General features: G+C 37.1%; 1 protein-coding gene across 1 annotated transcript in view; it reads right to left on the bottom strand.

The window, feature by feature from the left end:
* The window catches only part of LOC140150131 (putative E3 ubiquitin-protein ligase UNKL), a 38,057-nt gene extending 16,040 nt beyond the window's left edge, over window positions 1-22,017 (bottom strand). Inside the window, 7 exon segments of the mRNA XM_072172139.1 lie at window positions 4,805-4,923; window positions 7,940-8,142; window positions 8,451-8,586; window positions 12,272-12,398; window positions 12,401-12,596; window positions 21,595-21,804; window positions 21,908-22,017. Coding sequence (XP_072028240.1) covers window positions 4,805-4,923; window positions 7,940-8,142; window positions 8,451-8,586; window positions 12,272-12,398; window positions 12,401-12,596; window positions 21,595-21,804; window positions 21,908-21,981 — 1,065 coding nt within the window. The 5' untranslated portion in view covers window positions 21,982-22,017.
* Window positions 22,018-26,370: the final 4,353 nt, after the last annotated feature.

Here is a 26,370-nt window from a genome sequence, read left to right as displayed (position 1 = left end):
GACTGTACCACCAAGTTTCATGACAGTTAATACTAATTTGACCTCAGATGACCCTGGTGACTCTGAAATGACATTCCCAAAATTTGACTCTAAAAGTGACTATACCTAACAAGTTTCATGCCCATCTGACAGTTTTTACTAATTTGACCTCAGATGACCCCTGGTGACCCCAAAATGACTTTCCAAAATTTGACTCCAAATGTTGACTGTACCCACCAAGTTTAAAGCCCATAAGACAGTTCTGACTAATTTGACCTCAGATGACCCCTGGTGACCCAGATATGACCTTCCCAAAATTTTGGCTATAACTGTTGGCTGTATCCACCTATTTATAAGCCCATATGACAGTTTTTACTAATTTGACCTCAGATGACCTCAAAATGACCTTCCAAAAAGTTGGCTCTAAATGTTGATTGTACCCACCAAGTTTCATGCCTGTCCGACCGCTTTTACTCATTTGACTTTAGATGACCCTTGTTGACCCCAAAATGACCTTTCAAAAATTGGCTCTAAGATGTTGACTGTACCCACCAAGTTTCATGGCCATATGACAGTTTTTACTAATTTGACCTCAGACACTGGATGACCACAGGTGACCCTAAAATGACTTTCCAAAAGTTGGCTCTAAATGTTGACTTACCCACCAAGTTTCATGCCTGTCCAAGAGTTTTTACTACATTGACCTCAGATGACCCCTGTTGACCCCCCAAATGTCTTTCCAAAATTTGACTCCCAAATATTGACGATACCCACCTAGCTTCACACCCATTGACAGTTTTTACTTATTTGACCTCAAGATGACCCCTGGTGACCCTGAAATGACCTTTCCAAAATTTGGCTATAAATGTTGACTGTATCCACCAATGTTCATGCCCATACAACAGTTTTTACTAATTTGACCTCAGATGACCTCTGGTGACCCCAAAATGACTTTCCAAAAATTTGCCTTTAAATGTTGACTATACCCACCAAGTTTCATGCCCATCCAACACTTTTTACTCATTTGACCTCAGATGACCCCTGGTGACCCCAAAATGACCTTCCAAAAATATGACTCAAATATTGACTGTACCTGCCATGCCCGTCCAACACTTTTGATTAATTTGACCTCAGATGACCTCTGTTGACCCCGAAATGACCTTCCAAAAATTTGGCTCTATATATTGACTGTACCCACCAAATTTCATGCCCGTTCAAAAGTTTTTACTAATTTGACCTCGTGTGACCTCTGGTGACCCTAAAATGACCTTCTAAAAATTTGGCTCTAAATGTTGACTGTACCTACCAAGTTTCATGCCCATAGGACAGTTTTTTCTAATTTGACCTCAGATGTCCTCTGGTGACCCGAAATGACCTTCAAAAATTTGGCTCTAAATGTTGACTGTACCCACCAAGTTTCTAATTCTTGCCATGACAATTTTACTAATTTGACCTCAAATGACCTCGGGTGACCTTGACCCACTTGCCAAAACAAACTTGTTCTGTCTCGGGTCAAGATGCACCCACCCACCAAGTTTGAGGAACACGCGACCCCAAAAAAAAAAAAAAATAAGAATTTGCTCACCGATAGCTTCACATTCTACATTGCATTCAAAATCTAGTCGGATTTGCTGAAGAATGACACCGTAATAATGGAAGTTCAGAAGTAAACACAGCCGATCACAACAGGCGATTGCATCAAAATGTTGCTAAAATTACATTTCACTCTTCGCAAAATAAGGCAAATCTTGCTCAAAAGATGCAGTTGACTCATCGAAATAACTTTCATCCAAATTTCAACATTAACAGAATGAACCTCCAGTGCAAACTGCAACAAATTGCACTGCTGTCTGCCTGAAAAACGATAGCAAAGCACTCTACTCTAGCATGGAATGCGTAAGAATGTGTACAAATTCGAAACTAGCCCGAGGTACTCACACTGACGTCATCACCGCGACGTGACTTCACGGTGCCCCGTTTTTACGTACGTATGGCATTCAGGGCCCTAGTGAGGAAGGAACAGGGCCATGATGTTTGAGGCTAATTCGAAACTAGAGTTCTGGAGTAAACTGACAGACAGATAGACGTTGCGTATTATGTGGGCATAATTTATTCAATATTCATGATATTATATTATTATTACTTGTCTTTGGGCATTATTTTTATGTTTGAGAAAATATTTGGGCCATCGTAATTATCTATTTTTTTTTTTGAAAAGCCAGTTGAAAAAGGATGTTTGGTTTGGTGATTGAATTCACTCAGTGGCTAGTAGTAATACTATGACTTTACCATGTTTACGTCCCGGGTTTACGTACATGTACCCATGATGTACCAGTGCTATGTAGTCCATGAGTGCATCATGTGCATGAGCATATGCCATGATGATGGCTGATGACCGAGTGGTTTCCGACTTTGAAAGTTGCATCGATCGTAGAGGTAGTACTGCTCCTACTCCTAGTCTCCCAGACACCTTGCGATCTCTCTTTGGGATATTTTTACCAAATAGAGTAACAATCTGTCCTTTGACATATTTAATTTCATTTGTTTTAACCATGTTTACGACTTATCGTAGTGCAATTTCGCCGGCGACATCTGTCATGTGTATTCATGTGGGGGCAGACATCTTGGTTGTTCCACTGCCAAAGACTGTTCATTACGATGTCTGTGATTGGTTCATTTTGGGGCTAATTTCTAAGGACAGCACTGATTGGATAATTACGCATTACATCATCGGGATAGAACCGCGGTACCTATAACTCAAAAATTTGCACTTGCGCAAGGAAAATAGTCCACTAGGAAATTCATTTTGTTCCGATTTATTCAAGATTCGACAATTTTCATGACTATTTTTTTGATATTCCTTAACTATTTCTTTATTTAAATTGTAAAGAAATAGTTAAGAAAAGTTAAGAAAGTCAAAATAACTTTTGAATCTGAACCTGAGAGTACTAAAATCTTTAAGACATTTTAATGTTAAACTTCCGTTGGTTTGCGCCATTGTCACGAAAGGTTAAATTATACAGACCAAAATAATCTCTAGCACACTGGGGAACCAAGTAATAACTCGTTATGGTGGCTTTTTAACCAAAAATCACATTTTCTCAACTGAATTTCAACTCTATCGGGTGCAATCGATGAAAAAATAATTTAGCAAAACTTAGAAACCAATTTGAAAACCTAAAGCCAAGCACAAAAAATTCCTTAGCATAAAAACCAACACTGTATTGTGTAACCCTACGGTTCTGATGACGATGACTCCTTAGCTTCGCTGGAGCCAAAAAATTGACATTTTTACCTGAATGTGACCGTAAGAAAGGCTCTACCATTGTCTACTATTAAAGCATATCTACACGGATTGTTAATTGTCACTGTACGAATATTTTATCTCGACACGCACGCGACAGTGAGGCACGCTAAAATAGCCCCTGGCATGAGATGAGATGAGGTGGTTTTAAGCTTACGAAGTTATAAAGTTATGACATTATGAATAAGGTTAATGACTAGATATGACTTGGTTGATGTTAAAATGACAATATCAATACACTTGCAGTTTTATATTGTTCCATCGCAATGCACTAAAAAATTTAAATACTGTGTGCATTGATATTTGCCATTAGATCTACAATAAAATCATATATAGTCGCTAACCTCTAATCATAGAAAAATATGCGGGGCTTCTCTGCTGGTAGTCTACTAGTAAGTTAATACAAGGATATTAATTAATACCAGTAATATTTATAACACTGGCACAGTTCTGTAGCATTATTTTACAAATTTATTAAGAGTGTGCACATTATATACAAAGATGGGATCTGAATTGACTGATTTAATTAACTCACAAATTATCAGTTGGATCTCATTGGTGTGTGTAAAAAGTGCTAATTTCAGTGCAAAATATGCCATTATTTCATTATCATAATAAGGCCAAAAAAAATGGTTTGTCTCAAAGCTCACGAGTGGTTTGAAAACAAATGCGAAATGCGATTTTTTTTTTTTTTCACATTTGTTTTTTTCCCGAATCTCACGATTTTACAAATGCGCGCGCAAGCTTTGAGACAAACCTTTTTTTTTTGGCCTAATAACAAAATAATACACAAATTAGAGCCCAAAAAGTATTAAAAGTGTCTGACCATGGCCTACCTATCCTGATAATCTGAAGTTGATTCACCTATCCGGACATTGTAAAAACAATATGCTTAGCGGTGGAGGCATTAAATTCAATTCATGAATATTAATACTGTTTACGGATGTCAATTCAGTAGCTTTATCTTAATCTTATAAAGTTTATAACTTTTGAAGTCTGTGATGAAGTCTAAAAAAACATTTTAACTACATTAAACTCTTTCCTTTGCCCGTTTTGTGACACGTGTGCGACGCGTCTGTGTGGTTTACTATGCTCGGGCAGATGCATCATTGTTAAACGGTGTTGAACAACAGTGAAACATGACTGAATCCTTTTCCACACCAAATACAAGCTAAAGATCGTCTAATTCACAGGATTATTTCATGAGGAATGTCACGTTTCATTTTTATTCATTACCACTCAACATTACAAGAAGATCAATGACTTTTCTGTTGAAATCAGCAATAGAACTACAGAAAAGGACAATGTTTGGCCGCTTCCTCCAAAATTTTACGTACTTTCATTAACTTGTCACAGATTAAGTTAACAAAGGTTGGCTCCTGCACAAAGGTATAGGAAGAGTTGTTGAACTTCAAAACAACATTTACTTATTCATGTAGCTCCCTCCCATGTTTGCACTGCATAAACACAACACACTTCGTGACCCCTCTCCCCATCCTACACACTGCCATGTTAACTTACCTGGTGTGGTGGAAGTGTATTTGGGCTACTACTAACTGTTGATAATGTACTTGGTGTATTAGGAGGACTCACTATTGAACCTTGCTCTTCAGAGAATTCGCGAGCTGTACTCATTTCCTCTGCAAGAAAAACAAGACAACACAAATATATTATGATGTGAAAAAATATCATTGGTCTAAAGTTGCACATATTTGAACTGGCTTCCAACCTTTCACTGAAGGTGCTTACAAAGTTAAAATTTTTCTTAAATCTACATCTTGTACTTCTCCAAGTATGATAATGATAAGGCCTTCAAAATAGTACACATATGTTACTATGAGGTTTACAAACTGTGTTTGACCCAGTTAGTGCTATGGATGTTCAAGTCCTAATAACGGGTGCTTTTTGATCATAGTGTATGAAAAGTTGTGCATGCCATAGAAATAATGTCCTTTCTGGGAGCAATTCTAGTAATTGTATTGAATTTATCATTTTGGCCATTACAGAAAATCTCCACTAAAAAAAATGTGAATAGAAGGAAATATTATAAACAATCAGGGGTAGCGTTAACCCCCGATCAGGGGTGAATGACCCCCTAAATTTAAAAAATATTAATTTTTCACCCTCTATATTGGGAATATGTTCAAGCTCGGGGGTGAACTCTGACCCTCTACTTTTGGGCCTTACTCCTACCCCTGACTACACTGCAAAATATTTTTCACCCCCGAGATTTAATTTTCACCCCATGTATTTGGATTTTCTGCAAGCTCGGGAGTGAAAAACACAGGAAAACAACCCCCGACTTTCAGGCCTTAATGCTACCCCTGTAAACAATGTGGATGTCCTACACAAATAAACCTTTTATAGTTGACACAGACACAAGAGAATAGGCATTAAAAGCAAAAATACATTTTTGTACGCTATGCAATAATAAACATGTTTCTACTTATATATATTCATGGCTAAAATGGCTTATGAAATCTGTATCGAGATATACAGATGTATATATGTACACCAGAGTAAAAACCACCATTCATAATGAAGATTTACAATTTACTCTATATCTCTACTCAATTTGCTGACTGCAAAGCAAATTTGTTTCATAAAATTACGGTTATCTATGCAATGGTCAATTGTGGCTTCCATTTGTATTCATTTCTCTTCGACTTCGCCGAGGCTAAATCAACAAGAATATATGTCAAGTTGTTTTCACTTCAATTTGTACTATGGTAAGACAAATGCAGGGAACACTAATAGGAGCAGAATTAGGTAGAAGTAATCAGTAGGAGAGAGATTAAGGTGGTGTAGAAAACAAAATATGAAGCTTTATATCAATGCTAATGCCATAATTTGTGTGCATTATGTTGGCCCCTGATTTGTGTGAAGAGAGAATGGTTTGTGCCTCACATTTAAATCAAAAGCCTAATTGCTATGGTTGCATTTTCCTAAATTATGAATTACTAGTTTTTTATAACAAAATTATTTGGAAAAATATTTTTCAGTCACAAAACGTTTACTTTTGCTGTGATAGGGTCTACAGTTCAATTATCGGTCTCTTAATGATATGCGCAATCTTTGAAATTTACTGATGAAATGCAAACCCCACTCCATGACACACAGCCATAAAGGCCTCTAATTCTTGACCAAATCTCAATTTGTTTTAGTTATTATTAACATTCAATCGCATCTATCAAAACCACAACAGACTAGTGGCAAAAATCTTTTAATGGACATCAAATTGTGGACACCAAATTGTACAAAGTAGTCAGTGCATCCATTATTTTTACTGGAACTCATTATGTGCAATGAGCACTAGTTTTAAATAACAATTAGTGGCCTATAACGGCAAGGACATTAACACATGTATCAGCTGTTATACATGCAGGGCCACACTTAGAGAGTAATTATGCGTTTCACAACTAATAGTGAAATGGCATTATCCACATTTGGAAGTGAAAGCACTAAAATTAATGGTAATTATAAATTTCACACAACCATGAGATGTAATATTACTGATTCCAAATTTAAACCTTATTTCCTTACAGAACACACTTCTGTCACAGGCCTTATATAGTATGCCTGGACCAGGAGCTAAAATGAGCTCCTGGTTCCAAAGATGGCTCCTGGTCCTATTCGTAGTATAAAATATTGGACACATCATGAGCCAAAACTGGGCACCATGGGGTAAAAAAAGCCTGGGTGCTTGCTTAATATAAGCCTTGTTCTGTCACAATTTTCAGTTAACTCATACTAAATTCAACATGCAGATGGCTTCTCTACAGCTTAACAATGTGCAATTAATTGCTTCATTAGCCATCCTGTACAGCCCACCTGTGAACAATGACAACTTAAATGTGCTCAGTAATGATGGTGATCAATGTATCACTGTGCAATCCACTTCAATCTATAAATTGAATGCCTTGAAAGCCACACATTATTGGGAGAAAATTCAATCTTTTTTAGGTTTTCATTTTTTCCCCTCATCACCAAGCACTTTTTGTTACCTAGTTGAAATAAATATGTTGTATTATCAATGCAGAGTAATACTAATTTAGAAATTAAAAAGTCCACCATGATAAGTCCTAGCACTAGAATGACTTCAAAAAAAGGCCAAAGTTGGACTGCAATACCATACATTTGTAGAACAGCTTGTGCAGATCAGTCAAATTTACATTAATTAATGGTCCAAAACTTTGCTCAACCCTGCCTGCAAAATGCGATGCGATAGGTCTGTAGGCCAACTCCTCATGACCAACTCATATCACTCTGCTCTGCTCATAACCCAAGTTAGTTTCAAGGTATGATATTTTTATGTGTTTGCTATTACCATTCATGGAATAAGTGTCTGATCCTGATGGAGGCAAAATATTTTTCAAAAATAAAATGTTTTTCCGGCAGACCAGGTTATTTTGTCAACTGGCCGACCAGCTGAGTGTTCCCAATGGACCCATGATACTGGAAACATATAAATACAGGGATGTGATTCAAAGCTTGTGAAATATCCAGAAAATAGTAAAAAAATACAGCGTGATTTTAGGCAAAAATACCCTAAAACGGGCTGAAAATCAATCAAATTGCATAAATTTTGGCCACAAAAAATCTGGACAAATCACACCCCTGTAAATATTTTTGTTCAACCTAAATAAAGATACTCACGGTCTACATGTGCAAAAGCACAGAATGGTCCACGAGGACAATATCCCGTCTGCTGCATGTCATTACATTTAGTTGATTTATAGATCTCTGGGTGAAACTGTTGCTCAGTGCGTGTGTGGCAGTAGGGGCAGTTATCCCCCTGCTCACAATTAGTAGGCTCACCCCACTCATCCCCATGTTTGACATTGGGACAAGGTGTTGACCTGTGGACAAAATATAGTCAAAGAAAAATGTTAATAAATTTAAAAGGACAACAAAATTTCCTTTTTGATTTGGCAATAAAAACCTGAAATGAACAGCTTTTACAGCACAAACAGTGAAATTTTTGAAAAAAAAGAAGTCCAATTTTCATGAACAAGTGGAATGAATAATGAACAAAAATCAAATTAAATTAAACTCATATACTTGTGATCTTTATACCATTCTCACTAGAATCAGTAGAATGCAGTTCATAATTTTGCAGATTCCTGGAATAATGCTTTCATATTGTTGCATGTCCACATTAACTTACCTATATCTAAATTTCCTCGGGCTTCTTCTTCTATCTCTAGAATTATGGTAATGAGGACAAGCGTAACCTTGGCGACATAGACGTGGTGGCCTCTTACACGGCTCAGTCTTGTAATTTGCTAAAACAAAGCTAGACTCTGCAACAACAACAAAAAGTAATTCCAAGAAAATATGTCAGTCAAAAGGAGAGAACTGGCTTTAATTTCAAAACATCTACTCAAAATTTTGCCCAGTTACATACTCAAAATTTCAAGTCTGGTGACGATAGACAGAAAGCGTAAATGATGAAAAACATTTTAATTCTGAATTGGAAAATTCTTTGACAATGTATGTTTCTGCCTTATGTTGCTTCTACAACAAACATCGACAGCACATCACAAACTATGTTGACATGGTGCTCATTAATTAGGCTATGTCCTAGGTTGACTGTGATAAATGGAAAAGGGCACAATCGTGCAATTTGGGTTTTTTCATGCAAAATACCCCCAGGCTTATTTACATTCGTACAGGAAACGTTTTTGCAGTTCAACAGAAGAATGTTATAAAAGTGCAGCACCTGTTAGACAGCTCATCAAATTTAATGGCGACTCTAATAATAATGTGTTTGGATGTAAACACATCTTGTAAATTGTAATCTTGTTCAGGACTTGTATTCCCATTACATTTGACCAGAGAAGATGGTTTGACATCACATTCATAATAATTCTGTGTTGATGTCAACACTCAAACAGATTACGCAGTATGAAATTGCACACCCTAAGTTTGTACATTTTTGATGTTCCACTCATCAAAGTGAACGATGGTCAGCTTGTGCCATCGATCACTAAGAGCCATCCCTGACTGTGGTTTGTTCAATTTGTAAAGTATAAATGCATGATTGATACCCAAACACATAAATCTTTTGAAGATTAAATGATGCAACTTTTTGAACTGTGTTCCATTCCATTCAATTCCATTTCAATTATACTGATATTCTCCATGTGTCCAAATAAATTTTGTTGCCTTACGTTACAGCCAAAAGTAATGGGGACTTTCTTTTTTTGATGGGTATATGACTTGAAGAAAGTGGCTATTATTTCCAAGTGCTAAATCCAGCACTTTGCCACAGGGAAAATACCTCATTTATAGGGATCTTAAATTTAATGGCGCATACGAGGAATGGATCAATAATATTTGTGCCTGTAAGTGGCCTGTGGATATGCATTTACATGTAGACATCTATGAAAATACAATCCGTGTAATCAGAAGCACTGTCAGTAGTCATCGGCTAACTCCATGAAGTTGGGGCACAAAGTGTGACATAAGGGTCAAAATTTCAAAATGACTTAATTCTAAATGTAATGTCTGTTTTAGTTACTTCAACTATCATACTTCAACAAAAAAGTGATCTTTTTACATTGGAAAGTACAGAATTTCTGTGGAAGTGCTTTGTTGTTCAGTAGTCGAGGCAAATATCACGATGCTACATGGACACCATTTTATACTAGCTCTCTCTATTTTAAACATACTGTCCATAACATGTCTTAATAAAATACTTTTTTATGATGTCCTACCATGGCAAATTCAGCATAATATTACCAATTACACTATCTTAAATCAGAAACAAAAGTTATGAGGCATCAAAAATGAAGGATGACAGGTAAATCTATTCAAAATTATGTTTGATTTCTTTTTGTATCTAAAATTCACAAGGAATATATTTGCAGCTACCTAGGATGGTTCAGAAAGTATTAGATTCACAGCTGGTAATTTATTTTGAAACTAGAAGTAAAAAAAAACTTGCCTTTGTTGCAAAAATTCAACATAATTCTACCGATGCTACTTGGACACCGTGTCCTGTAGAATCGGTAGGATTGTGAGTTTTGCACAAGAAGTAATCATACTTTGTGGTAAAGTTATTTAAAAATTATATTTGGGCATACGGACATTAAAAGTTGTAGAAAAAATAAAACAAGGATACTTAAAAAACTGGTGAATACATAAAACTGACAAAACTGTGTACCGATGCTACATGGACACCGTGTCTGATAGTGCATAAAAATTTGTATTGAACACATAAATATTTTACAATGTTTGCCTGCCTTCAAAAGTTAATATGTTTAGTTGTTTGTCATCTAGTTTCAAATTATAAGAAGAAATTACATAAATTTTAACTGTTTGCTTCCCAATGCTATACTTTGATCACGATGCTACATCCCGATGCTACATGGACACCGCACCATTTTTTCAAAATATCTACTCTTTGGTAAAATGGCAGCTCCTCAAATCAAGTTCCCTTGAAAACCCCTACCCAGTCACATCTTAAAATAAGTCCATTCATGTCAGTATGTGTACTGACCTTGCTGTAAGCAAGTATAATGGTTTGAAATCTCCCGATGCTACACGTGGACACCACGGTGACATTTTCTCATGAAATTTTAAAACGACTGAGAGCTTAGGCACAAATGCTGGTCAAATTTCCTATAAACACGTTTACATCAATAAAAACACAAAACAAATTGATTTGAATGATACATGTACGTGCTGTGGGTGAGCTGTTATACCGATGCTACACTTATTTTTCTGGACACCGCGTGTAGCATCGGGAAGCTCATTTTTGACATCCCATAAATTTTAATTGACTGGTTTCTGTTTTGTTTAAATGTACTTTTTAGTTACTACCAACATTAATTCATGTAATATTATGTAAAACTGTCACTGTTTGATGTTACAATTGAAATTATTTGTATTCCGCATACTTGCTTTTTTCTATGTCACGTTTTTTGCCCTAAAAAGTGCTGGACACCAACCACTTAATGGCCCGTAAAAATAAAAATATAATAGGTACAATTTTCAAGTAACTTTTACATGAAAGTTAAACATCATATCTATTTAGAAAATATCAACTGAGGAGAAAAGGTTCATATAAGAAATATTAAACTGCATTTATACTATAAAATTGTCCCAATTTGTAATGTGTCCCAACTTCATGGAATAAGCCCATGTCACAAAATGGCTAACAGTAACACACAAGCCTAATAGTAACAGTAATCTTGCTTTTTCTTATCCTCATCAAGCAACAATTCCTGTGATTTACGCTCAATTTACTTACCTTGATAACATGCTATTGTTCTAAGTAAAAGCATCTTTATTCCTCTGTGGCTATTTCTACACTAACGAACCAAGTCAAAATTACAATTCACATGAAGACCTATATTGTACATTACAGTAGGTTTCTATTTTAGAGTTCTACATGTATGGAAGGAGTCTTGTTCAACACGTATACAGTATTCTGAGAATTACCGAGTGCTTTTTATTATTGATGATTTTCTTTTTTCTTAGAAAAAACAAGTGAAGAGAGTAAGGGAAGGGAAGAGACAAGAAATAAAAAAGCGCAGTCCTATAAACCAGACAGGGTTGTACAAATGTTTTTTGTAAACAAATAATCCCCCTGGAGCTTATTCCTCGATCACTCTCGTTCACTAAAAAGATTGTGCCATGAGCTTGCGCTCTAATTGGAGCACAGCACTAATAGGCAGCATGAATCTGTAGATTTCAAAGATTCTCACAAACATGTAAATCAAAGTTACTAGAATCAAATGATTCTACACACAAAAGGAAATCTCTTTGGACAACAACGATTTGAACATTCTTGCAAAGTGTGGCAAAATTATAATCCTAAATATGGTATTATCTAACCCTAACAGTTGCCCTAAAACTTGCTCAATCCTGATTATACACCTGCCTAAATCTGGACATCCTACAATTAATCCAGATATCTTATAATCCTAGATGTTTTGTGGCAATAATATCAATATTGCAATGTGGTTCTATAATATTTACCTTGCCATCTGGCATCTTCTAAGAATACACTCTTATCTTTATTAGCATCTGGGTTGGGTGGTGCCGTCGTAGTCACTCCTGTGGTTCCATTCGTTGGTGCTTCTGAAACTACTGCTGGTTGCTGATCTTTTGTTGTGCTATAATTTCTCGAATGTCGTAAACTGGTTGTCGTAAATCATGTGGACCATGAGCAAAAGCACAATGTGGTCCATTTTTTACACAGTGACCCCGTGCATCAGTTTCATGGACACACGTGCCAGTTTTATAGTAGCGTAGATGGTAGCGACGTTCCGTGTCACCTGTGGTCCGATGTAAGTATGGGCAACTGCAAATGAAGAGAGAAACCCATTTAAAAGACACGTATGTAGTTTGAGTAAAGTCACAAAATCAAAATAAACATGTTTCAGCTCTAATATTTCACACACGCTAGCGCTACAGGTAATATACTGTTTGTCTGGCATGCTTTCTACAATGTGGGGGTTTGGAATTAGGCGGTTCTTGAACCATGCGATCCCCCTGGATGGGCGGTGAGTAAACGTGTACCTCAGATGACCCCTGGTGACCCCGAAATGACCTTCCAAAAATTTGGCTAAAGTTAAGTGTTGACTGTACCCACCAAGTTTCATGCTCATACGACAGTTTTTACTAATTTGACCTCAGATGACCCCTGGTGACCCGAAATGACCTTCCAAAATTTGGCTTTAAATGTTGACTGTACCCACCAAGTTTCATGCCCATCCAACAGTTTTTACTAATTTGACCTCAGATGACCCCTGTGACCCGCAAAATGACCTTCCAAAAATTTGGCTTTAAATGTTGACTGTACCCATCAAGTTTCATGGCCATACAACAGTTTTTACTAATTTGACCTCAGATGACCCTTGGTGACCTCAAAATGACCTTCCAAAAATTTGGCTTTAAATGTTGACTGTACGACCCAAGTTTCATGCCCATACGACAGTTTTTACTAATTTGACGAACCAATACAAACTGGTTGTCTTGGGTCAAGATGCACCCACCCACCAAGTTTCATGCCCATACGACAGTTTTTACTAATTTGACCTCAGATGACCCCGAATGACCTTCCAAAATTTGGCTTTAAATGTTGACTGTACCCACCAAGTTTCATGCCCATCCAACAGTTTTTACTAATTTGACCTCACATGACCCCTGTGACCTCGAAATGACCTTCAAAAAATTTGGCTTTAAATGTTGACTGTACGACCCAAGTTTCATGCCCATACGACAGTTTTTACTAATTTGACGAACCAATACAAACTGGTTGTCTTGGGTCAAGATGCACCCACCCACCAAGTTTCATGCCCATACAACAGTTTTTACTAATTTGACCTCAGATGACCCCGAAATGACCTTCCAAAAATTTGGCTTTAAATGTTGACTGTACCCACCAAGTTTCATGCCCATCCAACAGTTTTTACTAATTTGACCTCACATGACCCCTGTGACCTCGAAATGACCTTCCAAAAATTTGGCTTTAAATGTTGACTGTACGACCCAAGTTTCATGCCCATACGACAGTTTTTACTAATTTGACGAACCAATACAAACTGGTTCTGTCTTGGGTCAAGATGCACCCACCCACCAAGTTTGAGGAGTGTGCAACCCCTAGTCTCCGAGAAAATAGGCAGAAGGCAAAACCTAACCAAAATGGAACACACTCACATACTGTAAAACGAATCGCCAATAAGCCACATTTTCGCTAGATTCGGTAATTGTGCCAATAAAATAATGTTGGAAATGATTTGAAGAAAATCATGAGTGTTTGTTAGATGAGCATAAATGCTGCATCAATTTGGACTCTGAAATGTACAATGACGGTGTAGATCTCAATGAACCCGGTACTATGAAATTTGCAATAGCAACAATGTTTATTGTTCAGGCTTTCGAATTTGTTGTAATGTACGCTTTGATCACAACTCACAAAAGGGTGGTTTTTTTTTAATGTGCTATAACTGATAGTGCAAACGGTTTATCTCATTTTTGCTTGCATATTTTATTATTTTTCGAGTTATATCTTGTCACAAAAAGCGTGCAGTTGTCAAAACTCACTCAAAAGTGAACTAGAGCTGAGAAATTGATGTTTTAGTAAAAACTGTCAAAATTATGCATATAAAACATCAACAGTATTTTAAAACAGTGAGACTTTCACGTGTGCGAGAAATGTATCTGGTGGCGCATGGTCTTAATTTGCATCTTTTTGCAACAATGAATGATGAATCTAAATTGTCTGTTAGTGCACCAATTGCCCACCAAAAATTGATTCAAAAGAATTAAAAAATCTGAGTGGCATTTTGACTGCAATGTATCTTTGTTTTGTTCACACACGTTTGTTGGCGTTAAAACATCATACCGGTATGATGTTTTAACGCCAGCAAACGTGCACGTCCGAATGCGAATTGTCTGTGTTGGACTGGACATACATGCACAGGTTAATTTCAAAACAAGTTGAGATTTTTATACCACTGGAAACCTCTGGCTACATAATGTGTTTCATTTTTTTATGTATGGTACCAAAAATTTCTTGCAGATTAATTAGTTTAGCAAAAATATTGTCAAATTTGAATTTCGTTCTGTATACCTCTGGAACGAAATTACAACAGCGGCCTATGGAGCAGTGTACACTAGGGTGATTCACAAAAAATGAAATTGGTATTTTTCAACAGGACACCCCCTCATTTTGTTCATTTTGATAATAAAATCATCTGCAAAATATGAAAAAATTCAAAAAAGTTTAGGGGTGCTACCGGTCAATGAACTTTTGTACACAAAGTCAATGGGATTTATGAGCCATTTTCTTTACAACACAAAAAAAGCCATGTTAATTTTCCCTGATTGTGCCAAAAATATTTGATCATAGTGTGAGTAATGTCCTTAAAATAAATGCTAAAGAAAATTGTAAAAATGTTAACCCGCTTTCCAGAAAATTGCATTTTTGTGAAAACTGTTACATTTGGGGCAAGGCAGTTGCTGGAACAGCCAAAATATTATGAACTGGCCACTGTCCAATGTTGTGACCCCAATTTATATACATTTCTTTTCAACCATGGTGAATCTAATCCTTCCTGTGGTCATTCAATTCAAACAATACAAATCTTCATCAGGTATGGCCATAATGACCACCCCTGATACAGATGTATGGATTTTGATAGTTACTATTACATAAGATTTCAAAAGCTGGTATCACCATTGGGGTAAACTAATATGTGAAGAATTTTAATCTTTTTTTTTATCAACAGTTCAGTTCAATAAGGTATAAATTTGGGGTGCCTGGTGGGATTCCATGGGATATCTGAGGGTATTCTTTTCTTGAGCTACACTCCCTCTGTCACTTTTGAAACATTTTTTATTATTACAGTCAACTATGAACTTTAATTTGGTAAAACCCATGTTTTCACAAAGTTAGGTATATCATTGAACATTTACTTCAGTTTTGCAAGCCTGGTAGACTTTTTAGGCCCTGAAATAAGCGTTTGAAATTTTTGACAAAAAATCCCATTGACTTTGTGTACAAAAGTTCATTGACCGGTAGCACCCCTAAACTTTTTGAATTTTTTTCATATTTTGCAGGTATAATTTTATTACCAAAATGAACAAAATGAGGGGGTGTCCCGTTGAAAAATACCAATTTCATTTTTTGTGAATCACCCTAGTGTACACATACATGTAATCATGCATAACTCGCAAGCGCAAAATCGGAATCGAGTGAAATTTTGGAAATTTAAGCTTTTTTCGTGGATATCTACTGAAAAATGTCGTACAACAAATAGAGGATGCTAGGATAGGCACCGGAGTTTTGCGCGGTTCGCGCAAAAGCGCACATTTTCGCGCATTTGGGTGTCCAAAGCGCATTTTGGGTTCCATCGAGAATGTTCACGATTTTGACCCATCGATAAGCTTAAAGTTAAAACTTACGATTTTATGCCCCAAATCGGCAGCATTTACAAGAAAATTCACGCAATATTGGTTCTAACTTCACTTATGTACATCAAAATACAAATAACGATCATTAAACCAAGCATAATGTGGGGAAATTTACCCTTGCTTTCGACATTTCGATCGACGATTTGTGATGGTCGCCATCTTTATTTTTTATTTTTCCAGAAACTGGAAATGAACCCGAAATGAACCGAATCGGTCGTAATTGATTGACATGCCATCGTTTTACCGATGTTTTTCGTGTTTTGCATTGATAAAACAGGGGATCACACATTTTAGCGCATTTTGACCTATTTTTTGGCGCATTTTCGCGCATTTTGAAAAGTGGCCAGCGCATTTTGCTGTTTTAAATCGCGCAAAACTCCGGTGCCTATGCTAGGATCATGAAATCCTCCTTTAAGTTGACTGTTTTACTTCATTTCTAATGCTTCTACACCTTTGAGATACAATTAAAATACTCCTAGTCCTACGATGTCAATTTATCTATCGCTAAACATTCATCTTCATTCTTCAAGGTGTAGAATTCAACAGGTTTTTCCTATGATTTTACCAAATTTTTTCTTTGAAATTTTCACATGTAAAACATGTTTTGATTTTTTGAAAATACCTAATAGGATTGTGTATGTAGCATTTCACTGGTCTCTTTGGACTTTATCATGGGGTACAATTCTTGGAATAAAGAAAAAAAATGATTTTTAAGTTTATATTTTGGGTACAAAAGAGGTAAAAGCAGTTTGTAGCCACACCTACACCCTACATTTTCTCATTAAGGTGGTACTACACCCCGTGATAAATTTTGTGACTAATTTTGCATTTTTCTCAAAAAATAACTACACACTGGTAACAAAAGTTATAGGCCTACATTATAGGGGCAAGGAAAAGCCAAGGAATTCAATTATTTCAGTGATTCAAGACCTGGGTTGTTGATTTTTTTTTTTTTTTAATTGGACTTTAAAAAAATTTAAATTGGGATTTTTTTAATTGAAATCATTTTTTTGATTCCAAGATAAAGTCAAAAGAATACCAGTGGAATGCTAGTCATGCACAATCCTACCAGGTATTTACAAAAATCAAAACATGTTTTTACATGTGAAAATTTCAAAGAAAAAATTTGGTAAAATCATGGGAAAAAACCTTGTTGAATTCTGCACCTTGAAGATGAATTTTTAGCAATAGATAAAGTGACATAAGTATTTTAATTGTATCCAAAAGTTGTTAGCAATGAAATAAAACAGTCAATTTAACTTACAAGTTACATTTATCAAAAATGGTAAAAGTTGATATATGATCGATCAGTGATTGAAAAAATTCACTGATTTAAATCAATGATTAATTTGAGAATTTCAGTAATTTTAACCTTATATTACCTATACTAGATATATCTTTTATGGCTCGGGTGGTCTATAAGTATAAGTCAGGATCGCCATCCATACATAACTTTTGTCACACAATACCAGCACTTGTCCAATGTGTTATTATTTTTTGAGAAAAACGCAAAAATAGTCACAAATTTATCAAGGGGTACGGTCAGGGTTCGAATTTGGCTGTATCGCATAGCAATTTGCTCCATATTTTGCAGTAACTGCTACCCAATTTTGCATTTGTATAGCACTTTTCATACTGCTTTATATATAGAAGTATCCTGATTATGATGAATTAGCCAAAAACTACTATGCAAAATTTTAAAACGAATTCGAACCCTGGGTACGGTAGTAAAACAACTTAGTCATACCAAGAATATTTTCTCTCAATTTGAATTTTATCCTTTCTAGAGTTCTAGGTATGACTGATTGTACCGTAAAATTCGCGCCAATTCCCGATGTTATAATAATATGCGCCACATTTTGTAGACTCCGATCGCCGATTACATAGACGAGTACAAAGCCGGTACTGTGCAGTGCCAGTCTGCTATTCAATTACGTGGTGCACCTATACGATTTGACAATTGAATCATATTTTACCCAGCTAATTTATACGGTAAGGCCGAGTAAAAATAAAAACATGTTTCTCGGCCAGGTTTTAATAAAAAAAAGGAGGAAGAGGGGCTTTTTATTTTCTACTTTTTATTGAAAAATAATACCCATATTTAAGAGGGTACTACCCCGGGTACAACACCCCTGCCCAATTTTGTGCCTATTTTTGCATTTTTCTCAAAAATTATAGTGCATTGGGGACAAGTAAGATAGGTATATTATAGGGGCAAGGACTACAACTACTGTACTGGAAATTTTATTTCAGCACAGACAACAGTTGTGGAGTTACAGTCAAAAATGAGGGAAAACCAATATTTGATCAATAAATCAATAACTACTTGCTTTGAGTTGCTGAACTTTGAGTACAGTAGTTGTAGTCCTTGCCCCTATAATATTTCTTACTTGTCACCAATGTGCTATAATTTTTGAGAAAAATGCAAAAATAGGCACAAAATTGGGCAGGGGTGTAGTACCCCCTTAAGGCTAATGGAACTCGATTGTTAGTTTCCTATTGACCGCCCGCATCACCTTTTCAATTTGACCAAAATTTTCATTATTTTCATAAAAAAGTCAATTATCTAAAAATTGAGATGGAAATAATCAAAATTTAAACTCTTAAAATGGCTGACATCCCCTGCTGATCATAAGGCCGTGTAAAATTAATATTTTGGTTCTCGTCCCCTCCCTCCTCAATTTCTGGGATTTGTCAGATTTTTTAAATTTTTTTAAAGATTTTTCAATTTTTTAGACTTTGTAATGATTTATGAAATCTTCATACATATAAATAAGTTTATTAGAGAACAAGCATCACTTCCAAGTCTTTTTGTGGTACTCTAGGGGTTTATCCCTCAGAATCTCACATTTGAAAAAAAAAAAAAGGGCCTCATCGTTTCCTCGAGCACTGTTGGAGAAGACCGAAAACTACTGACAATGCTAATTTTACATTGAAAAAAAAACAAACAAAAAAACACCTCCCTCCCTCATCAATTCATGAAAATCCTCTGGACGAGAACCAAAACATTAATTTTATACAGCCTAATCAGCAGTTTTCTTAGTTGTAGGGGTAGAGGATGTAGTAAATAATGGAAATTTAAGGATTACCTCATCATGTTTCTAGTGATTACAAAAATTGCCAATTTCTTTTCATTTTAATAAACACAAATTCAAATCTTTTCTCAATCTGTTGCAAAATGTCTGTAAAGATGATCTAAGCATTAATACCTGTTTTGAGATGGACTTTCATCAACAATATACTTTGGTACTGGGGTATACCTAAATTTAGAGAAAGCTGTTCATAAAATCATTGGTTTTGTTGACATAATGGATAATGAAAAGAGACCGAATAATGAATAATGAAATAGCGACCTCGTCCTTTCTTTCAAACATCCAATCGGAAACTAATAATCGAGTTCCATTGGCCTAACGTATAGCATAATGCCTGAAAAAGGAGGAGGCCCTTTTTATTTTATTGTTCTGGTAGGTACGCCCCCTCTAGTCATCACAGAACCATCCAGAAGTGTTTCTTGCAATTAGCAAGGCTATAGAAAACATCTCAACTTCCAAGACCGCTTTCTTCAAAAGTCAAAAAATATATTGAAGCGGCCTCAAAAAAGGAAGCGGGAGAGGACAAGAAACATGTTTTAACCCTAACCCTACCCGAGGTTTTTGTGCTATCGGAAGGGAAAGAAGGAACGAAAAAGCAGAGAAGATGAAGAAGAAAGTCACTTGGCACCCCGGATTCAACCTGGGACCCCTCGCATGCCACGCAGAAGATCCCCAGAATGTAGCTACACAGGTGACGTTGGCCCAGCCAACGATTCCCTGGGTATATATGACTTGGTCTGATTGCGTCATCAAGTCCCGTGGAATGCATGCACGCAGAGCGTTTTTAATAGTGAGCTTTAGTGAGTCCTAGTTCTGTTAGGGTTAAGAAGGCATATAGGGAAAACATGCATGTAGCTTAACCCTAACCCTACCCGAGGTTTTTGTGCTATCGGAAGGGAAAGAAGGAACGAAAAAGGAGAGAAGATGAAGAAGAAAGTCACTTGGCACCCCCGGGATTCGAACCTGGGACCCCTCGCATGCCACGCAGAAGATCCCCAGAATGTAGCTACACAGGTGGCGTTGGCCCGACCAACGATTCCCTGGGTGCATCATCAAGTCCCGTGGAATGCATGCACGCAGAGCGTTTTTAATAGTGAGCTTTAGTGAGTCCTAGTTCTGTTAGGGTTAATTTTTATTCGGCCTAATATACACAATGTCTAGGCTGGTAGGTCCATTGATTGAATGACAGCACTTGTCTTTAATGACATTGAAGCATGCCAAGGCCAACAGAAATGAAATCATCATAGACTTAGTGCATCAGGGTTTATTGATAATTTGGGAAATCCCCAAAAAACAGTGTAGTGCAGACAGTGTGACTCGTTCAGTGACTGACAGACAGTGATTTTATACATACACAATACACCCCAAACCAAATCTTGCCACTCACTGGACTGTTTGCAATCTGACAGTAACAACATGCATTGCACAATAACATGTGCATATACCAATAGATTGCAACAACAATGGCAATGCATGCACTGCAGCATCACAGAGTCAGAGTCATAACCATTAACTGTGGTGCCCAACATATTTAGCATTATGAATCACTGAACACCATTATTTAATGTACGAATATTTTAAACAATATTTTATCAAAATGACCGGTCAAATATGTAAGGATTTGACCCGATCAAGACAAGACTTGTCTTTATTCAGCACAGCTTTATAGCTACGCTCAGCTGTGCCATGGTGCTGTTGTTGTGTTGTGATAGATTTACGTAGGTTAGCCTTATTTGCATATGCCCCGCCATTTTGAATATCGAAAAACCAAAACAACACAGAAAGTCACATAGTTTGTGGGGTTTTCCCGTCGTAATCAAAACCGGAAATTGTTGCATTTAATTGACCAAAGATGTAACTCAATATGGGAATCCATGAATTTGGATCTTCTTGACAGTTTCTTTATCAAATTGCTGTTGTAAATCTCTTGTTTTGATCACGTTGTGTGCGAACACTCACGAGGCCTTCACAACACAAGCGCGCCGAAATCCAAAACTCTTGCACACAGACATCAACAAAGTTTTCACAAAGGGCACATTCCAACCTAACTAAATGGACTTTCTCGCAACTTCAACTGAAGCTGATTGTACCTAAACATTCCTTGACACTTCATGCTTGCGAAAAACATGGAATGAAAATGGGACTCGCGATGAAAAAAATCAAAATCACTACAGAAGCCACTGACAGCTTGTCAACAAGTGAGCCAAACATGGCGACTACACTATGTACAGTGAACAGATTGCACGTAGTGCATGTTGTCCTGTCCCGTGAACAGTAAAGTTTACTCACTCATCTCCATCAGGACAGACACCTGAGGTCTCATCATATTTGTTACAATATATATCCGGGCTATAATTAAATGTTCCATCACGTCTTCTGATCGGTCTTCTTCTTCGTTGATTTAGAAAATGCCAATGAAAACAAGTAAATGGTCGGTGGTTTCCACATTTGTGTAGTAAAAACTCCTGGCATTGCTGCGTGCGGAACTCCTTTAAATACCTGCAAATTAAAGTAACATATCATTAGAAAATCACGTAAGTTTTAGCATCAACAGAAAGCTTAGAATCTTGAGTTTCATCCTCAGGTGATTTTAGATACTTACGTATAATGAAACGGTTTTTCAGGCTGTGTTGTTAGGGCAGCATTGGTTGAGGGTTTCTGCTGCTCGGACGGCATTTTGGAATAGCACGAGCCCGCGCACCGTACTGTGCATGCGCATATCAATCTGAATGACGTCATGTGGAAATGACAAGTGAATGAAATCACATGACGGGTTCCCCAACTCTGATCAGCTGGGCGATCAAAACAATTCCACGTGCTTTTGTTTATACTCCTAATCGATGTATCAAATTGATCATTTTTCCTTGAAATTAAGAGAAGTAGACTCATATCATTGTTTCTTTGCAAAAGTTAGCAAAATCTATCAGATTTTGTGAGGTGTCGTCTACAGGTCACCACAACGTTTCCTACTACTTACACGGTATAAATTGGAATGTTTTATGAATGATTGAATCATTTAAGGTGGTAACCACACCCCCTGATAAATTTTGTAACTAATTTTGCATTTTTCTCAAAAAAATAACTACACACTGGTAACAAAAGTTATGTATATTATTATTATAGGGGCAAGGAATCCAATTAGGGAGTGTTCAGAAATACTTTGGTGAGGGTCTGGGAAAAAGGGAGGGGGCCAAAAAAGTTTTGGACCTTGCAAGTTAAAAGAGGGGGACCAAAAGTTTTAAGTGTAGGAAAGGGGGGGGGGGGCAAAAAAGGTTTCCTCTTCAAAACCCAAAATTTTCGCGCGCTTCGCGCGCATTGAGACCCTCTTTATCACTTTTAACATGGTCAAGTTATGGTTTTCAGTGCTTTTGTTTGAAAAAAATGATGGCACTTTAGTGTACACATATCTAATATCTTTGGGGGCCAAAACTGATACATGTGTACATTTGCGTGACCAAATTAATCCCATATTTGACCATTTTAGCTTTTTGCATAAATTAGTTCAAATTTTAACAATATTTGACCATTCAAGCTTCAATATGGCCAAATTTTTGTACTAGGGCCTATCATATTTAGCCACGGATCCAAATTATGTTGATGTGCCTATGCTGAACCTCCAAATAAATCCTCTATTTCATTTATCCCTGTAAAATCAGATAAATACCCTGATTTGGGACAAATCTAAACTAGTATAAAATGAAAATTTCCTCAAGTGCTTGTATTTCATGCGCAATTGTCCACTGGGAGTGGAATGTTTGTTATATGATAATGGGGGGGTCAAAAAAGTTTTGTCTGTCAAAAGAGGGGGGTCAAAAACGTTTAGCGGTCCATCAAGGGGGGTCAACAAGGTTTTTGAGCAACAAATTTGAGGAAGACCAGCCCCCTACCAAAGTATTAATTAACACTCCCTTACTTCACTGAAATTTCAGTGATTCAAGACAAGTGGTTCATCATAGGGGTACTACACCCCTCGATAAATTTGTGGCTATTTTTGCATTTTTCTTAAAAACTAATAACACAGTGGTAAAAAAAAGTTATGTATATGATAGGGGCAAGGAATCCAATAAGGGGCGGCAAAAACGAAGGGGGCGGCACAACGAATTACCAAAGAAAAAGGGCGCAAAAATTGAAAAAGCATAAAAATTTTGAAAAAGGTTGCTTTTAGGGCGCTAGCACCTAAAATCCTTACATCGATTAGGAGTATAAACAAAAGCACGTGGAATTGTATAATGTCATAATTCAAAGAATTATGACATGTCCTCATATAGAACTGCGTACGTGTTAAACATCCAAAATAACCGTGAGCAGGGTTTCTTTCACTTTACCTTGTTATTTCAGCTCAAAATGGACAGAAACCCTTCCCGATCATTATTACTAGTATTATTTCAGCATTTTGAGTATATAATCTCTGATAATAACACATTTAAAGGTTTTAAGTTTTAAGGTGGTTTGACACGGGTATTTCGATTCCTCGAATTTTCTTGGGGTCCAACACTAATTCACCGTAGAAGTGATGATGTAACAGGATTAACTACAACTTAGCAATATCGCCATGATATCGCCCTGCATTACAAGCTGCAGGTTGCACTCATCACCTGATGTGTATTGTCTGCAATCATGCATATAGATTGAATATATATATACCGCTCTTTTTACTAATCTTACAGGTGCGAGTGATCAGCATGATTTGAATATTCTATAGAATTACGATCCATGTCTTATATGCCTGCTCTTTGACATCTAGGGGAAAGTGGGGTAATCCCGGACAGGGGATAATCCCGGACAGGCGGACAAAGCTATTGTAGCTCATGGAGAAAAGGGTGGCGCTGTGGCACTATCCTGCGGCATTTAGCTGACCTCAAGCTTTACCTCGTGTGTGCTACTACTCGTGCTATAATAGGTCTCGTCTTTCTTTTCGAAAATTCCAAAAAACAGGTAGGCCTAGATGTCATTTTCGACTTTTTATCTTAAATGTGATTGATTAGATATACCGGTATTTCAAGTATAGGCCTATGCAATAATTATGTCAGAGCTGAAGTATAGATAAAAATTCTGCAACTACACTGCAAATTCCTCATAACACCTCGGACGCGTCGTATAGCCTATCATTCGTTTGAAGTTTTCAAGAGGCAAGTGCCCCTGCAGGCCTAGGCCTACGTCCACTCAGACGGCAAGGTCAGAATCTGTTACCCCTCGAATTTTCCGACACCTCAAATTTTTGGTGAATACCGTGAATCAAGCTCTGACTCTTTGGTTTGTCTGCATGTGTTTTGATGAGATAAAGTGAATCATTAATTGACTCACCCAGTCTGAGTCTATTGACTCAAAAATGTCATGACGGTGGGTTAATACGCGGACAAACGGATTGCTCAGTTAAAACACGGAGTCAAAGGACTCAAATAAATGAGTCAACTGACTCAAACGAGTCACTGTTCAAATGAATCAATTGACTCATTGCTGGGTCACTCGACTCATTTGAAGTGAGTCAAGTGATGACTCAGCTCTGTAATGTGACTCATTTGAAGTGAGTAAAGTGACTCGTTTAACTAATAGTAATAGGCCTATATGAGTTTACTCAATAGTGATCAATAAAATTTCAAAGTAGGCCTATATATGTCGTCTCATGGAAAAAACACTCATCAAAATGGGTCAATTAGCTCTGATTATTACCCGAGCTTAGGGAGTGTTCAGAAATACTCTGGTGGGGGGGGGGCTGGAAAATATGTAGGGGTCATAAAATTTTAGGAGTTCTGAATAGGGGGTTAAAAAGTTTTGGGTGTATGAACAGGGGGGTTAAAAAAAATTGGCCCGTAGGGGGTAAAAATTTCGCGCGCTGCGAGCACCTAGTAATGTACATCCATATCAAAACGATGCACATGATGGCTGCTACATGTGTCTCATTTCATATAATAGCTAGGAATAAATACCAGACTCATCTCAAGTGGACGTCACTTCAAAACATCCCTAGGTCACATAGTTTAGGAATATGTTCCATGTATTCCTAAATCAAGTGACTTCGGTATGATTTGAGGTGACGTCCACTTGAGATGAGTCTGGTATTTATTCCTAGCTATTATGTGAAATGAGACACATGTAGCAGCCGACAAGTGCATCGTTTTGATATGGATGTACACAAATGTTCCGCTTAAACCAGAACGCAAGTAGGGCCTACATTTGATAAGGTGCTTTATGTATTTTGATAAATCATTCAATAGTCAGAGATATATAACTATAAAGTGTTAAAAATTGTCTTGTCTATAACTTGAGGCAGTAGCGTAGCCAGGGGGGCAAGGGGGGCAGAGTGTCCTTGACGAAAAATGAAAGAAAAAAGTGCCCCTCTGACAAAAAATGAAAGACAAAATCTGGAGGGCAAAGGAAAAGAAAAGGGGCAAGGAGTCCCTTTTCCACAAAATTCACCCCGATCATGTAAATTACGAAAATTGTGCGCGCTTCGCGCGCCCATTATCACATTGGAGCCCTTTTCACCCAGATCATGGCCGAAAATAGTGTAATAACACGCGCGCACATCGTCCAAGTAACGCCTTTCTTTTAAGCCAGAAGACAGTCTCTCTTAAAACAAAACCGGTATGTGTATTTTGGGCTAAAATAGTCTTAAAATTTGTGCATGCTTTGCCGCAACAGTAAAACCAGAACAAAATATAGGGCCTACTCGTCCCCCGACCCCACCTAAATTGTAATGCTTCCGTCGCCACTGATTCCAATCATAAATGCTGGGTTGCATAAACATACTTATGAGCTACTTTACAAAATGATAAAACATTTCCACAATTCCACATAGGCTATTTTTATATCAATGACATGGGTACAATTTCCCGCCCCCCCCCCCCACCAAAGTATTTCTGAACACTCCCTTAGTAGGCCCTACCCGGTAATGTATTTCAGTGCAAGGGGAATCCAAAAGGTTTGAGCGGACGCGAGGGGAGCACGATTTTTTGTCCATTTTTGTCAAAACTTCCCCACCCCCTCCCGGCGTAAATATTGAGCGGTCCCTAAAGTGATCAAATCAAACCAAACCAAATCACAGCGTGGTTAGATATTGATTTC

This window comes from Amphiura filiformis, chromosome 1, assembly GCF_039555335.1.
Source record: "Amphiura filiformis chromosome 1, Afil_fr2py, whole genome shotgun sequence".
Taxonomy (NCBI): domain Eukaryota; kingdom Metazoa; phylum Echinodermata; class Ophiuroidea; order Amphilepidida; family Amphiuridae; genus Amphiura; species Amphiura filiformis.
Note: the sequence above shows the minus strand (reverse complement) of the source record. Positions and strands in the feature narration are given on the sequence as shown.